The sequence below is a fragment of the Phalacrocorax carbo genome, chromosome Z (genome assembly GCF_963921805.1).
Source record: "Phalacrocorax carbo chromosome Z, bPhaCar2.1, whole genome shotgun sequence".
In the NCBI taxonomy this organism is placed as follows: Eukaryota; Metazoa; Chordata; class Aves; order Suliformes; family Phalacrocoracidae; genus Phalacrocorax; species Phalacrocorax carbo.
This window is the reverse complement of record NC_087548.1, coordinates 71,811,066-71,828,293: the sequence shown is the minus strand read 5'-3', so window position 1 is coordinate 71,828,293 and position 17,228 is coordinate 71,811,066. Positions and strand designations below refer to the sequence as shown.

Sequence of the window (17,228 nt, the reverse complement as noted above, 5' to 3'; positions counted from 1 at the left end):
CACATTTTCAATTCAAGTACCACTCCAAATTAGAAAACCAAAATGACCACGTATTCATTGCACTATAAAACCTGAGCCATATCTAAACATAAAATCCATCATATCACATGATTTGAAGCCCTAATCCAATATGATTTGAGTTTGATGGGTGGCTTTTCCTCAGCCTTCCTGTTAAATCAAGACTTATATTTTAATGACTTGGGGTGGGGGGCAATCATCTACTCCAACTACTCTTGAAGAAAATTCTTGAACATTAATCTTCAAATAAAATTCAGAATTCATTTCTGCACACAAGTCTATTCATCATGTACATGATACAGCCTCAAACCATTCAAAATGACCATGTTACAAAGCCTTTATGATTTGCCTTGGAGCATGCCCCGTGGTCTGCTGGCCAAGAGACGCATACTGACTGAGGTGCACATTGCATACTGGGCTAATCATGAACTCTTGCTTTCTAATTTGTTCCCAGCTTTCCTCACTAAATGGGTTTGCTCTAGATACGGATGGCAACTAACACACTGCAGTGTGGAAAATCGAGAGTCTAAGCAGCCAAACATCTGCAAAAAGGAGCAAAACCAGCTTGACAGTAATAGCTCTATGAGTCCATACCGGATCTTATTAATACTGTACTAATGAAGGAATGACTTGCCTGTTGCTATCAAGGGTATTGCAAAAACAGTTCAAACACAATCAGATGCAGGCCCTCGTAGTTGTAGAGAAATTTAGGACAGCCCCACAGGCAATAGAAGTTTATACTCACTTTTATTTTTCTCTTCAATACTGTGCATTAAGCAGTATGAAAACATTAACAAACATGTAACTGCAAAATATTCCCTAATGCTGGACTAATTTACCTGTTGCTAAGTCGGTCAGTCTTTTTCATTTCTGCTAATAAACTAAAAATTCTTTTATTAAAACCCTTTGTATTAAAAATCCCTTGTGTTCATGACAATGGTTAAACTCTGCTTTAGGTGGAACACCGTATTGTGGAATGACATGTGCAGAACTCTATGAAAAACTGCCCCAAGGGTACAGACTGGAAAAGCCTCTCAACTGTGATGATGAAGTGTAAGTAACTGCCTCAGCAAAAACACCAAAACAGAATAGTACAACATCTGCTATAAAACAAACTTTTTTTTTTTCAGGAAAACTTAAATACTACATTTTAAACAAAAATCTTAAAAGGGTGCACAAGTGGAAATAATTACTTAAGTCCTTTTTTGCGTAGCATACACTGTTATTTGCCATGAACCCTTTCCCAGGCTCTCTGCTCCTGCCAGATATCCTGTCCTTTACACAACACGACTGGGCTTAGGCTCAAAAGAAACCTTTTTGGTTATTCCAGAGAAAAAGAAAATTCTTTTCAGACAGCAACCAGCTGTGGAAAATATAACTCCAGCTATGTATGAATCCATTTTCCTTTGAAAAATAGAATGTGCACAATCTTCCGACAAACATGAATTTGTAGATTTAACCTATGTATCTAAACTATCAAATGCTGGTGTTTGATTTCTAAAGGTATGACCTAATGAGACAGTGCTGGAGAGAGAAACCATATGAAAGACCATCATTTGCTCAGATACTGGTGTCACTGAATAGGATGTTAGAAGAAAGGAAGGTAAGAATGGATTCCTAGAAAAGAATCAGACCATGAATAATTTCAGTATAGTTTAGGATTCTTGAGGTAATGCACCTTGCACCACACTCTTTCTGTTTATTTTCTCCCCAGACTTATGTGAATACTACCCTATACGAGAAGTTTACTTACGCAGGCATTGATTGCTCCGCTGAAGAAGCTGCTTAAAACAGGAGAAATCTTCATTCATGAATGATGTATTGAAGAAAACCAAAATTCCATGTGCTGGAGCCCAAAATGTGATGTGCTGTGTAGAACTGTGTATAGCTCTAACTGTATATAATACAGTAATACTGTTTTACTACAGATGTATGTGTATATCACACAGTAACCTTTGCCTCCACAGGCTGTAGAAGTGTATATACTGCTCAGAGTAGGAATAGACTGAAGTAATGAAATCTGCTGTTTCAACCGCAGGGTTCTTTTTTCCTAGTCCTGTAGATATAGTGTATACATACAATTATGGTAATGCATTAGGTATTGCCACCTTAGATATTTTTTACACTTTCCAAGAGCTGCTGATAGCAAATTCAGTATCTCATAGACATCTCATTGTGATTCAAACAAAAATGCTAAGATCAGTGCAACAATGGGAGTTGCAAGCAGGTGTCAATCCAGTTTCCTCACCAAGGATAACTAATTATTAAGACTCCTATTTTAATGTAAAAGTGAGCTAGTAGAAATAATCTGTTCAAAAATTCTATTGACACTTGTAAGATATAAAGCACACTATTGCTCTTTCATTGTCCAGTTTAACAGTCAGTGATCATAAAATATGCATATATTTTGAAATGTTTAATGCTATTGGAGGCAGCCATACAGCAATTATCATGAAGCATAGGATTGAGGAACATACTACATATTGTAAAACACATTTTTACAATTAGCCAGGATATACATGAGGCTTATCCAATTTGTATTTCATCTAATAATTTCACTGAATAATTATAAATTACTACCTATTATATACAAGCAGGACTTGGTTACTTTTGCTTATTTTATCCCTTTTGCAGTTTGTAGTGTGGTCTGGCCTCTTAAAAATACTATACTGAAATGCTTCAAAGCAATTATATTTGGCCTGCCAGAAAGACCTTCTAATCCTTTCATTAGGCAAATAGAGGCTGGATTGGCCTGAGCTTCGGGTATCAAGTCAACCACAAGGGATACTGTGGATTTATCCTATTCAAACTTCACATACCAGCTAACCTTATGCTTTGCACACGTTCCTCTCACCCCCCCATGACTCACCAGCTCATAACTGACTGTCAGACCACAGCAGCTTTCTAGGTGGGTAGATCATGTCACCACCCAAGACTTGGAGGAAGATGCTAGAGAGAGAAAAAGAGAAAAATGTTTCCCATTCTGATACTTAGTTTGTGGGTGGGTATTTGGTTGGTTACACGGCAGGGGTATCACAGCAGAGTGTAGAGTAACGTTACTGGCATACACCAGGCTGACTCAAATAGGAAAAGCACCAACAGCCTTACTAAAAGGGAATAATTCAATAAACAAATCACTTGTGTGGCCTTGAGATAGGCAGAACTTGCACTCTAAGCACAGGTGCTACAATCTGAATTTACAAAGAGCACACAGATTAACTGGAGCAAGGAACAACTCCAAAACAGAAAAAAGAAACAAATTCCACTATATTTTTCATAAGAGACTACTTAACCGGGCACTTTTGAAGCATGGGCATTGCATTTTGCAGTCTAGCTGCGTTCCTACAGGTCAGAGAGGTGAACAAGAACGGATCTCCACAGGTGTTTTCTAGGCTGCTGGGCAAAGCTAGCTAACAACTTCTGCTGGAACTGCTCCACTTTCTGTACAGAATTTTTCATGGGTCCAAAACAGCTCATTGCCTCACACACCTCTAACAGAAGGCACAACTGACTATTCTTCTACTTCATGTGAACCCCATCTTCTGTGCCAAATTTTTTCTTGGACCAATATGACCCATAAGGAAGGAATCAGATCATTCATCAACCCAATAGGTCTTAATACTGTCTGTGTTTTAAGTGTTCAAGTCTCTGTAAATTTAGCTGATGGTCATTTAAGTGTCCTTATAAATGCTCTTCATATCTACATTGTGGCATGCATTAACTTTCTAATTAGCTGTAATGAGATTCAATTTTTCTTAAATTGGCATTTTATAAAATACACAAAAGAAAACAGTAACTCCAATTCACAGCTTGAGATGTCTCTATTCACTCTGTACATCACAGAACTACAGCTATTAAAAACGTCCACTAATTCTATCAGAGTCTCAGACAGACGAATTGCTTCTATGCTTGCAACATGCACTGGGTATCCCAGGTTCAACAGCTAGATTTTACTGTCTGTTAACTAGTGCTGGAAAGCCTGATTTATGACAGTAGGAGATGTATACAGGTTTTCAGCTTAACCATCAGCATGTTGTATGTTCTCCCTTCCACAGCACAATACATCAGATCCCATGTCCCCTCCTTCCTGAGTGTCTTCTGTTTGTTTCATTGCTCTCAAGAACATAATGCTACCAGTGTCAACAGTTTTCCATTACTCCAAATACCCCACATCCTAACATTCTTCACACATATCTACCTATTTACACCTGCTGACACCTATGCACAAGCCTAGAGCGTCATCAGCTGTACCCTATGTTGTTTTTTGGTATCAAAGTATTAGTTTTCCCATATTATCTCACATAATTATCAAGCTCATACTCAGTACAAGTTTATACTTGTAAACGTACTAAAAATACATTTTATACAATTCCTGTAACTACAAAAAGTACAGTAGAAAGGTTTTAATTCATTCTGGCTGGAAAAAAGTGGTAGCCATCCAAACAAGAAATGCATACAATCCTCTTATTAATTAGCACTTAATGTAGGCATCAGAATACATTGCCTAACACTGAGTCAACACAACAAAATGCTGCCTGACAGGATAATGGTAGTTAACTACTGAAAGTTCTGGGCGGTTCTTACTGAAAGCCAAGGCTTCACGTTGGGGCTCTCCTAGCAGCTTTAGCATAGGTGGAGAATACACCTACTATATTCAGCCATCATCTTTATAAAGAGAAATTTAACACAGTGCCAAATTGACTAATTTGAATATGTGTTCCTCAGTAAATTCTATGTGAGTTTATTAAGGGTCATCTAAATCCTGTTTGGTTTAAGTTATATTAAACAAGGGTACCATTTTGGGTATAGAAGTTATAATAAAGATACAGAAGATCTCAGATAAACTGGTTTGGGACACAGGCTGGTTATTCAGAAAACAAAAAAGTTGTGGAAGAAAAAATCTGACAGCATACAGTTCAGCATTTTCTTTTGCTGAAACTCCTTCAGCATTTTCATTTGGAGGTGGCAAAATCCCCTCCCCGTTTCATGGCTCTGAGCTAGTGGCTCAAAAAGAAAAAGGTGTTGCTTCTTTGCACTATACTACTGCATTACTACACAGATTCCACATCTACTGATTCCACAACTGCTTTGGGAGGGATGGCCACCACAATACAGTCCTGTTCAACATATTCACCAATGACCTGGATGATGGGATAGAGTGTACCCTCATCAAGTTTGCTGATGATACCAAGCTGGGAGGAGGGGCTGGTACACCAGAAGGCTGTGCTGTCATCCAACGAGACCTGGACAGGCTGGAGAGCTGGACTGAGGGGAAACTCATGAAATTCAACAAAAGCAGGTGCAAGGTCCTGCACCTGGGGAGAAACAACCCCATGCATCAGTACAGGTTGGGGGCTGACCTGCTGGAAAGCAGATCTGCTGAGAAGGACCTGGGAGTGGTGGTGGACAGCAAGGTGACCCTGAGCAAGCAATGTGCCCCTTTTGGCCAAGAAGGCCAACGGTATCCTGAGCTGCATTAAAAGGAGTGTGGCCAGCAGATCGAGAGAGGTTATCCTTCCCCTCTACTCCACCTCAGTGAGGCCACACCTTCAGCACACTATCCAGTTCTGGGCTCCCCAGTTCAAGAAGGACAGGGAACTACTGGACAGAGTCCAGTGGAGAGCTACGAAGATGATCAGGGGACTAGAGTATCTCCCTTATGAGGAAAGGCTGAGAGACTTGGCTTTGTTTAGCCTAGAGAAGAGAAGATTGAGGGAGGAATCTTATCGATGCTTACAAATATCTGAAGGGTGGGTGTCAAGAGGATGGGGCCAGACTCTTTTCAGAGGTGCCCAATGACAGGCCAAGGGGCAATGGGCACAAGTTGGAACACAGGAAGTTCCCCTTAAATATGAGAAAAAAAAAATTCTTCACTGTGAGGGTGAACAGAGCAATGGCACAGGCTGCCCAGGGAGTTTGTGGAGTCTCCTTATCTGGATATATTCAAAACCCACCTGGATGCATTCCTGTGCCCCCTGCTCTGGGTGTGCCTGCTCAAGCAGGGGAGTTGGACAAGATGATCTCCAGAGGTCCCTTCCAGCCCCTGCCATTCTGTGATGCTGTGATAGTAAGTTGATACCAGGGAGAAAAATAATTTAGCTAAATTCTAATTCTTTCATTAATAATAATCACAGAATGGTTGAGGTTGGAATGGACCTCTGGAAATCATCTTGTCCAAACCTACTAAACCTGCTAAAGCAGGGCCACATAGAGCTGGTTGTTCAGAAACATGTCCAGATGGCTTCTGAGCATCTCCAGGGTATAAGACACCACAAACTCTCTGGACAACCTGTGACAGTGCTTGGTCACCCTTACAGTGAAAAAGTGCCTCCTAAGGTTCAGAGGGAACCTCCTGTGTTTCAGTCTGCCTCTTGTCCTGACACTGGGCATTACTGAAAAGAGCCTGGCTCAGTCGTGCTCATGCCCTCCCTTCAGCTATTTATATAAATTGATAAGATCCCCCCAGGCCTTCTAGAGCAGATAGTTGTGTTTCTTATGTGTTTTTATGTTATGGAATATTGCTGCCTTTGATATGGAACAACATAATCCATGCATTTCTGGTACCTAAGGTAATTACCAGACAGGGAGCATAATTCTACGCAGAGATTCCAACAGCAATACCTTAGTATTAATTGAATTGTCACCACCTTTTATGTATTTGCTGGCATGAGTTCAGCAAGATCAGAAAACATACAATTCTGTTTCTGTTAAAATAGAATATTATTCAGTGGTGATATACGGTTGCATAGCTAGAAGAACAAAACAAACTAGGAAGCCCAAAAGACAGAATCTTTCTTTTATGTACGTGATATGCACATACGCAAAGCTAGAGTTAACATTCAAGCAGCTCCAAGTCACAGCAAGATGATGTCAAAGCTGTCCCTGGAAGACTCAGCTGAAAGAGCTCAGGGGTGGTCAAGGGGGCTTAAAGAATTATGTCTGCTATTAGCTTTGCCACCCAAAGCACTACAACAACAGAGAAAGCAACAGGCACTTTGGGTTTCCAGGTGCTGCATCTGTAATCCCATGGTACAAACCTGCACTCAAAACTGACTTTTCAACACTCATTAGCCTCAGCTCACCAGGGCAGCACCTTACTCCACTTGTATCAGGAACCAACTCCCAGTACTACAATATTTACTATAGTTGATGGGACATTTGTTTTAATTAATTTTGAAATATTTTTACAATTAGATTACAAGACTCTGCCAATTTGAAATTCAACATGAGTCTACAGATATCAAGTAAAGCTATGTTGACCTTCAGTTTATTACAGGATTATAATTCACATCAAGTTTTGCCATGTGTGCAATTCTTCTCTTTTGTCCAGGAACATTTAATTTGGTTTCTAATAAATTGAGATGCCTATTTCCTCCGTGGGCCTGCTAAAAAAAGACCAACTGTTATGAAGCTCTAGACTTCAATAATATCCTCATGACCCATTCAGTCCAGTGTTTCAGGATATTCAGTCAGAAAATTCACCAGGAAAATGACAATTCCATCAGTATTAGACAGTAATTTTACATTCAGAACAGTTAAGCCACAGTGCTTTGAGTACCACTGCCTCAGCTTCAAAGTTCCTACATTTGTTTATAAGAACAGGAGACTACTGAATGCACAACTGCCTCTAAAACTTTGCTACCCCGAGGCAGGGAGCTCTTCAGAGCAATTTTCTACTTCAGGAAACATACAGATCACCCATTATCAACTAGAGAGTCGTAAGTGTTCCGTATGACTCTGTCTACAGGTGTTGAAGGGTCAAGTATTTAACCTTTACTAAGATACATGCATTTTGGAAAGCATATTTGAACTTGACGCTATATAACCTCCCATCCTCATATGCTCAGAGAAATAATCAAGCACTGGAAGGGAAACAAAATACCTTCTTATCACCATTCTCCTTTTGTGCTTCTCTTTCAAACTCATCAAAAATTCTCTGACACTCCTCTAAAGGATCATCTGATTCAGAGTTCTTGGTGTCTTCCCCACTGGATTCTGCTTCGTCATTAGAAGAACTCAGCAGAGTTACTTCAGTTTCTTTCTTGTTTAAGTAATAACTTGGATGTGGGCATGCATCTTCTGGGCTACCCCTACCCCCTTTTTCTTCTGTGCTCTGGCTTTCCTCTGCATTTATTATTGCCTTATAAGGTCTTTCAATTGTGGTTTCATCTTTTGACAAGTGACAAGTGACCAGAATACAAGACAGATGTTACTCCTCTGCTGCTCACAAAGCCTTCATTAGTAGTATGCTCCTTAATAAATGCTCCACCCAATATGTTGGTTTCTGCATTCCCTTGCTTCAGAATTCCCTCCTGCATGTCCGCCTCAACAGAAGCAGCTGGAGGTGCACATTTCTCCTCAGTATAAGTAAGGGCATCTCTTTCCTCCAAAGCCTTCAATGTACCAGTGTCTACATCAGGCAAATAAATCTCACTTGCTTTTGGAGAAACATTGCCCAGTTTTTCAGATTCACTTAAACCTTTGCCATTCTTCTGCAAAGTGATCATTTTCTCTTATTTTTCTTTTGTGCACCCAGGAACATCTGCTATAGCACTATCATGTATTTTTTCTGCATATATTACAGCAGCCAGTTCTTCATCCCTGTTTGTACAGTTCCTACTTATTCCTGGCATTTTATTAACCCCTTGTAGTGGCACATCAATTACAAGATCAGATTCATCATCAGATTCTTGAATTTTTGCTTCAGATTTCACAGCTTCTCAATCTCTTTGTGAATACACACGTGCTCCTAAATGAAGATGTCTTTAAACTACCATCCTGATTATCACATGGAAATACTTCTGTTGTCTCACACTGCTCCTTAGCATTTTCATCCTCATTTGTTACAGAAGAGACAGGGAAACCTGCAAAATAATTTTGTAGAAAATTATATTCAAGAACAGTTGCTGGACAGCTGCTATAATCAACTATGTATTTTTCTAATTAAAAACCAACAGCCATTATTTGTGGTTTCAGTATCCTGGTGTACGCGACATGTGTGCGCTAAAAAATGCACTACAATGGCTTCCTTAGGGGAAAGTATTGACCTTAAGATCATTTTCAATGGTTAAAGTGTTTATAATAATTTAATTGGGAAGACTCTACTGTGAGAGTTCCTTCTGCTCCTTGATTTCATTCTTGACTGAATGTACTGCTATTTTAATTCTTTTGGGGTTTTGTAAGTCATCTGCCTCTCTGTGAGGAAAGACAGCCAAGACCTAAAATTAAGTCATCCTAAACCGCAGATTTCAGCTGAGGAAAAAGAAATAATCTATTTTATTAATTTTTCACAAGACCACAAGTCTCATTGCCCCAAACATCCAGTAACATTTCACACCAGGCATAATTGTGTACAAACTTTAAGCAGCCTTGAAAGTCGAATTTTCCAACGGCAGCTTTAATCAGCTGTTATCCTTTTAGCTTTTATAGGTTGTAAACTGCTTACCAAAACTCAGCCTGACACTTTCTCAAGGCCCTATCTCCATCCTCACACAGATATTCTGGCTAGTCACAAAATGTATTGTTTACTACCCTCCCAAAATTTTATTAATTGTATACAGCCCCTGTCATCCAAGAGATATGTGAGCATCAGTCATGTATTTTAACAATGCTATTTACTTCGTCATTTAAAAATACATCACCATTTGATTTCAACATATTTTGTTAGTGAATCAGATCCTTTCCAGGTTACTAAAAAATGAATTATTTTGGCATCAACACAGTAACACTAAAACAGGGCAGTACCACAAAAACCTCACTACCCTGTTGTTGTGGGTTAACCCTGCCTGGCACCTGAGCCTTATGCAGCCGCGCTCTGTCTTCCCCACTAGGATGGGCAGAGAATCAGAATGGTAAAAGCGAGAAAACTTGTAGGTTGAGATGAATACAATTGAATAGGTAAAGCAAAGCTATGCATACAAGCAAAGGAAAATAAGGAATTAATACACTACTTCCCTTTGCCAGGCAGATGTTTAGCCACTGCCAGGAAAGCAGGGCTTCATGCTGCCTGTTACTTCAGATCACTCCCCTTCCTCCTTCTTTGCCTAGCTTTTATTACTAAGCACAACCTCACATGGTTTTGAGTATTCCTTGGGTCAGCTAGGGTCAGCTGTCCCAGCTGTGTCCCCTCCCAGCTTCTTGCCCACTCCCAGCCCACTCACTGGTGGGGTCGGGTGAGAAACAGAGAAGCCCTTAAGGCTGTGTGTAGAGTATTCAGCAGTAACGAAAACATAGGTATGCATCAACATTGTTTTAGTCAGGAACCCAAAAGTTAGCACTATACAATGCTATAAAGAAAACTTACTCCCTCCCAGCCAAAATCAGCACACCTCTCTACCTTGAAGAAATAATCAGAGCCACTGTGAGCTGGTAACTGTTCTTATCGGAAATACAAATATTCTGAGAGAAGTAAAAAACACTTCACCACCTTTTATACAGGTGAGATACCAACTGGACTATGTAGTAAACCATGCTAAGGGATTATTTTTTGACTACCTAGAGCCTGAGTGAACCTTCAGGGTTCAAGTTTCAAGCTTGCTAGAAATTGCAGAAGCCATATAATGATGGATGTCGATCACTTGAAAAAAAAACCACCTGTGGACTCAGCCCTCGGCAAGCCACATCATGCTGCACAGCTAGCTACCCGCAAACTTGGCACAGGTGGCAGTCAGGAAGGGAGTAACTTCACACTGAGTTTTGGTTTCTTCCCCCATCTGCCACAGATCTTAGCCACCATCGAGTTACCCCAGCACTTTTTTTTCCAGGCTGCAGTTCTTTATGAGCAAGCACAGAAATCTTTGAGAAAGAAATAAAACAGTACCATTTACAGGTAACTGTGAAAACCCAGGAAATTATTGTGGAAATGAAAGCTCCTGCTGCACAGAAAGAGACTACAGGCAGAGCAAGAACCTGTACTGTGACTGAAGTTTTGCCACTCATGAGCTGTGAAGGCAAAAAATCAGTAGCTTCTGCTTAAAAAGCCACAGACATGACAGAGTGAGACACACTTTTATGGCTCCCTGGGTTACATACTTATCAAGCAACTCTTAAAACTGTCAATGTAACCCACAGCAAACAATGTGGAACAGACCAGCCCAAGCTCAAGGTAACCAGGAAACAGTTACTCGCTTTTAGTCATAACCTTTCAAGTCCAGTTTGGAAGCATGTTGCTTTTTTCATTAACATAGGCTGTTATTATTGGTAAGTTTTGTGGTTCCCATTTTAAAGTCATTTTAGTACTCTGTCCCTTACCTCACACCCGTTTGGCCTTACTGCCAGCCATTTGAAGACATTACTGCCACTGATAATGAGATCTAGCACACAGTAGCCTGAAAACACTCAGCCATAGAAGAACATGACAAACATCAAAAAAGCTAGTTACAAGCCTTACTACCCGTTACAGTTGAGAAGAAAGCAGAGCACCACAGCAGAGGCATGCTAAAGCTTCAGTAGAAAATGCCAATTATTCACTGACACACAAGCAGGCTCTCTGCTGATGCCAGAAGAAAAGCAGGTGCCTTACAAAGATTAAAAGCAATCCATACCACAACTTCTGCTCTTCATTACAAGGGGGAAAGGCCACACACCGGGAAGGACAGGCGATGCCTTCCCACCCGAGACACAGAGAAGCCGTCAGCTCTGTTACACCACCACACGGCGGCTCAACCCGCCCTCCCGAGCCGAGCCTCCTGAGGCCCCTCCCCAGGCAGAGGCAGCTTACGCTGTAACGCCGGCGCCGGCGCTGCCGCCGCCGGGGCGCGGGGCTCGGGTTTCGGCCTCGCGCCCCCGACAGCGCCACTCCACCCTCGCACCCGCACAGGGCGCCGCGCGCCCCCTACTGAGCTGCCACCTCGCGGGGCGGGGCCGGGCCGGACCGCCCTTCCCGCCGTCCTCACCCTGGAAGCGGCCGGCGGCGGCTGGGGGCGGGGCTGCCATCTGCGGGCCCCGCCCCCCGGCGGTGTGAGGGAGTGAGGGGCGGGAGAGCGGAAGGCAAAGGGAAAGGGCTTGCCCCGTCAGGCGGGGGCGCGTTCCGTGGCCCTTCGCGGTAGGAGGTGGCGAAGGAGCGGGGCGCAGGGCCCTCCCGCAGCCCTCACAGCGGGGACCCAGCCCGAGAGGGGACGTCTCGGCGAAGGGGAGGAAGGCGTCAGTCAGTGCTGGCGGTGGCGGTGCGAGGAGCGAGTGTCCCACCTCCCCTGGGCACCCGCGGTGGGAAAAGGAATGAGCTGCCGGGGGAGCCCGGCGATCAGCGGCTTCGCGCCCGGGAGCCACTGCAGGGAGAGCGGTCCTGTCCGCAGCACGGCCAGCGGGGCTGCAGCCCTGACTGGTGAGAAAAGATGGCATGTGTCACTGAGCGGGACAGCTACTCTTTATGGGGAAGCACTCTTTGCCCTGCGGTGGGGCGCCCCGGCTGTAGGTGTTTATCTGTGAGCTGTGTGCCTCGGCTGCCGTTAGGAGCGCTCGGGCCCGGACCGCTGTTCTGCCATCGCCAAACTACCCACCTGCCTGCAGAGAGGCTTCCCGGGCTCTGGGGGCTGCAAATGACCTAGTGCACCTCATCCAGAACGAGCGGCGCTGGCCGCAGCTCACCGCCGAGAGCAAATGTCGGGTGAGTTCAGTTCATGGGCCCATCTGTCCCAGTGCTCTGTCTCCGGCAGAGGCCAGGAGCCGGGTGTCTAGGAAGCTGTGAAAACAGAGCAGGAGCACGCAGGTCTTCCCTAGAGGCCCCTACATATGGGGTTTGGTGAGCTTGTCTGGTGAGTAGCACGCAATGGCTTGTCCAGTCTACTCACCAACACTGCAAGGACAACGTCTGTTACACACGTTGACCCTGGCTCCTATGGGTTGCGTTTGATGCTCCTTGCTTTTGTTACTGGAACCGTCGATTGCTATCTGGTTTATGCGTGACACCTGATATTTATAATAGACTCTCCCCTCCCACCAACACATAACTCTTTTCCAGACTACTTCTATGGTTGCTGTTGTGGAAGCAGTTCCATTCTTCCGAAGATTCTTGTCACCCTACCTTGAAACTTCTTTGGTTTTGTCTCTTGCTTTTAAGTGTATGGGACCAGAATTGCACTTCTTATTCACGAGAAGAATTAACTAGGAATTAATGGAACAACACCATCATGTTTTATATGCTGTTCTATATTCTTTTCCTATTAATTCTGGCAGATTGAGTCATCAACTCTGTCAACTCATACAGGTGGGCTGAGCTTGAGTACCACCCCTAAGGCAACACTTTAGTTTCAGATAGTCGAAGACAATTTCTAAACATGGAAAACATGAAAATAATAACAAGAAAAAGAATGAAGGAACTAACCGGAAAGATGATCTCCAGAGGACCCTTCCAACCCCTACCACTCTGTGTTTCTGTGAAATGGGCTGCCAATGTAACTGTCCCCTGCTGGCCAGTAGCATGGCTGGAAAAAGAAAATCTGCTCTCTTAGGTGCCGAAGAAGGTAATAACTAAATACCGATATATGAGAAAGAATGAAGAAAAAGAATTATTGTGTTGCTGTCTTGTATTTCTGCATTGTGGGGCAAATTATTTTCAAAACTTAAGTCATAGCTATTTCTGTGTGCAGGATCCTGCAAGTTAATGAAAGCGCTCCTGGGTTTTGAGCTGGCTTCAGAAGACCATGGCCAAGCAATTTTTCTAAATCGATTGCATTGCATTGAAGACAATACATTTTGGCTGTCATCTGGAGACCCTGGGTTTTCACGCGCCACTGCTTAAGATTTCTCTATGGACTGGTCTCTACTTCTGACCTGTGGGTCTCATTGTACTTTTCTTCCCTGTGTCGGAGTAGTGTCAACTGAAGAATTGTTGCTACTGCCTGGGATTGGCAAAGATAGGCATGGTATGGGTTTGGGGTGGTGTGTAAAAAGCAGAGGAAAGAGAAAAAGATTGTGTTTTCTTAAAAGACCTACCAAGAGACCTTTTTTTCTGTTAAAAATACCTGCCTTGCTATTATTTGGCCTTGCATGTTACTGTGTACTTACAAACAACATACAGGGCTGTCATGTACATAAACATTCCAAAATGCACATATGCTCACAAAACTTTCCCAAACAAAGGATTATTTTTTTTAAAGTCAGTTATTGCTAAAAAAAATCTTAATTTAAAAGTAATTACTGTTCAGAGATCCATCACTACATTCCTATTCAGTGTGTGCCACTAATGTTGGATTGCTTGAATTAATTTCAAGAAGTCATTGTGTTTCAGCTGTTCCTTTTTAACTTGAGGAATAATGTGTTGCTGTCTTCTGCCGTGGTTGTATCTCCTGATGCCTGATTCCAAAGCAGTTAATGTTTGCCTGTAAACATTTGTGATCAAATTTTAATTGCAAATCACTGTCTTATCAGAATTTTCCTGTCATGAAATTTCAAGCTACAAACTTAGTGAATCACAAGTACTATTTATAGAAAAGTAGTTGCACATATACCAGCATCTGAGTTAGAGAGCTTGTCAGTCACTGTCAGTGAGATTCTGTTTAGTTGTGGTCTCCATTTAAGTCTTCGTACGAAGTAATACTGCTGAGACTTGATGCATGAGAAATTGGTGGCATATCGGCTACAGAATTTATGATGGGTAATGTTTCTGGTTTTGTGCTTTTCTTATCACTTTGTATGCCTGATGCTGTTTTCCCACCCCACAGGCTACTTTCCGCAGCTCTGGAAACTGAAGAATCAGGAACTCCCTTCAGAGGGTCAAAGTAAGATGCAGAAGCTGGTCTCTGTTGTTCATGTGAGCTTGTGAATGTACGACCAAAATTCCTAAAACACAGAACAAAAATCATTGCTTTATTCCAACCAGAGGAATCCAATAGAAATTTAACAGATACCATTGAAGATGAATAATAAATTACTGAACTTTCTTTTTTTCAAGACTTGTACTGACAAAGGGGAACATCTCAAATTATAAGGAAATGCTTAGTAAGTACACCCTTGGTAATAATATAATTTTCTATTTTTTAATAATTTCTGCCTTCATTTGCATGGTAAAAAGTAAGCAAATTAACAGTAAGTGTGTACAGCTTTTCTGAGCTTTTATCATATTTTTGCATAGTCTTTAATCCTATGTTTGGAGTGCCACCGCACAGCACATGATCGGAAAACTTACCCTTTTTCCATTCTGTACTTGATGAAAACCATACAGCAGCATATTGTAAGTATTAAGGAGCAGGCGAGAGTTGTACATGACACAACAAGCATTACATTTACTTTAAAATCTTCTTGGCTGGTTTCTCGAGCTGTGTTTCTTTGAAGCAAATCAGCATCTTCTGACACTACAACAGTAAAACACACAAGTAATGTCCCAGACAAATTGACGTACGTAGAAACAGATTTTATCTAGGTGATCTGCAAATAAAAATAAGCACTTCTTAACAAAAAGACTCCTTTTCTGAAAACCCAAATCTATTTAGTCATCGATGAATACACCCAAAGCACATCTTCCAATCTTTCTAGACTTGATTTCTATCCATCATAAAGAATAATTTTGACAGAAGTTTAGCAGGCCCCAGGAACTGTGGAGATGCTACTACTCTAGTTTATTAGAACCCATTTATTCACCTATGAGGAGATGGGGTGGTCTTAAGCATCCATGGAACCATTGATTCCACATCTTCCTAATTTACTGTGTGCAAAACCTGCTCACGTACTCAAAACCTCAAGACTGCTATTCTTTTACTTGGCATTTCTTGGAAAACTACATTGCTTGGATGGCATCTGGTATGTGCTCTTGTCTGATGATAAAAATGTCTTCGATGCAACTAAAAAAATCCATTTTTTTCCATGCTTCTGTTATTTAAATACATAGCTAATTCTTTTGTTTCAAGAGAAACAAGTGGCATTATAATAATTTGAAAGCAGTTGGCTGTTCTAGAAGGATTTAAAGCAATTTGTGTGTGACTGCTATAACACACTTCATTGTGACATTGTTACTTCTCTCACCTGTGAAAGGAATGAATCTTGGAGCTGTCTCCAGTGAGCTAGTCACTCTGTCTTTTAATATTTGAAGATTTTTTTACTGCTTTTTACAGCTATCTGTGTATCCTAGTTTTGCTATGGTTCATTTATATATAGATCTAACCCCACCTCAGTTTCTGCTAGATCCTCTTCACTTTCCTAAGGCAATTTGTTCTAATAAGCAGTACCAATCTTTTTAACACTGTATAGTTTTAAAATGGTACTAATTCTCAGCCAAAAAAAGGGTTCCAAACTGGCCATAAAGCTACTTTTATCTATTAAGGCAAAACTCCCTGTTTGTGCTCTTCTGTTACTTTCAGAGGCATCCTCATAAACATGCATAAATTTGGCTCTTGGATCTGAAAATGTAAGATATAGTAATACTCCAGTATTACACAAGGAATACCTTATATTTAAGCAATAACATTTTATTTCACCTTTTATGATTCTATATACAAACTTACAACAAACAGACAAATATTTTACGATAATGTCTTTCCTTACAGCTTGGTTTACAGAAACGCTTTTGCTTATTAGCCTTTTGTTAGAAAATGAAACGAGGTTGGTATATTTTCCTCGCTATTTGGAAATAGGAACAAGCTAATTTATTTTGCCAGAGATACAGAAAGCATATACTGCTGTTTCATTCATGAATCGATATGGATAAACACCATACCATCTTAGAGGCCAAATTCTCCACAGAGTTTGCACACAAATGCATGTCTCCCACTCAGGTCAGTAGCAACTTAATTTTGTCCATATATTTTCCCTCAGTTGCAAAGTAGTAATAAAATGTAACTGGAGGTAGGAGAACAAGAGATACACAAACTAAAGCACTCTTCAAGGTTTTGGGATAGAAGTATGTTTTCAGATTCAAAGTATGTATTTGTATTATGTTTTCTATAGCTTGCTAATATGCCCCGTGCAAAGTTTCATCGTCTTAGGACTCCATTCTGTTTATCTGCTAATAAAAGCATGCCTCAAAGTCAGGACTTGCCTAATGATTTTTACTTCTACAATTCTCAGATGAAGACGTGACAAAGTCTCTTGATTTCAAGTTTCATTTCTTTTTTGCCCACCAAATTTAGAATTTATGTTGTTCTTATAACAGTTTAATTAGAAGAACTGAACTTATATTTGATCTTTTGCTGAGTCCTCTACCATACCATCCAAAGGTGGCTGTTCACTGTGGCTCTGTGTGACAGTGGTAAGATAATGTGGTCCGAATCTGGATTCTG

At 41.4% G+C, this 17,228-nt stretch overlaps 1 protein-coding gene across 2 annotated transcripts in view; it reads left to right on the top strand.

The window, feature by feature from the left end:
* The window catches only part of TEK (TEK receptor tyrosine kinase), a 41,566-nt gene extending 37,672 nt beyond the window's left edge, over positions 1–3,894 (top strand). For both annotated transcript variants that reach the window (XM_064439645.1, XM_009503375.2), the window contains exons 21-23: positions 975–1,071; positions 1,522–1,621; positions 1,733–3,894. In XM_064439645.1, coding sequence (XP_064295715.1) covers positions 975–1,071; positions 1,522–1,621; positions 1,733–1,807 — 272 coding nt within the window. In that variant the 3' untranslated portion in view covers positions 1,808–3,894. The remainder of the gene's footprint in view (positions 1–974; positions 1,072–1,521; positions 1,622–1,732) is intronic.
* The last annotated feature ends 13,334 nt before the right edge of the window (positions 3,895–17,228 follow it).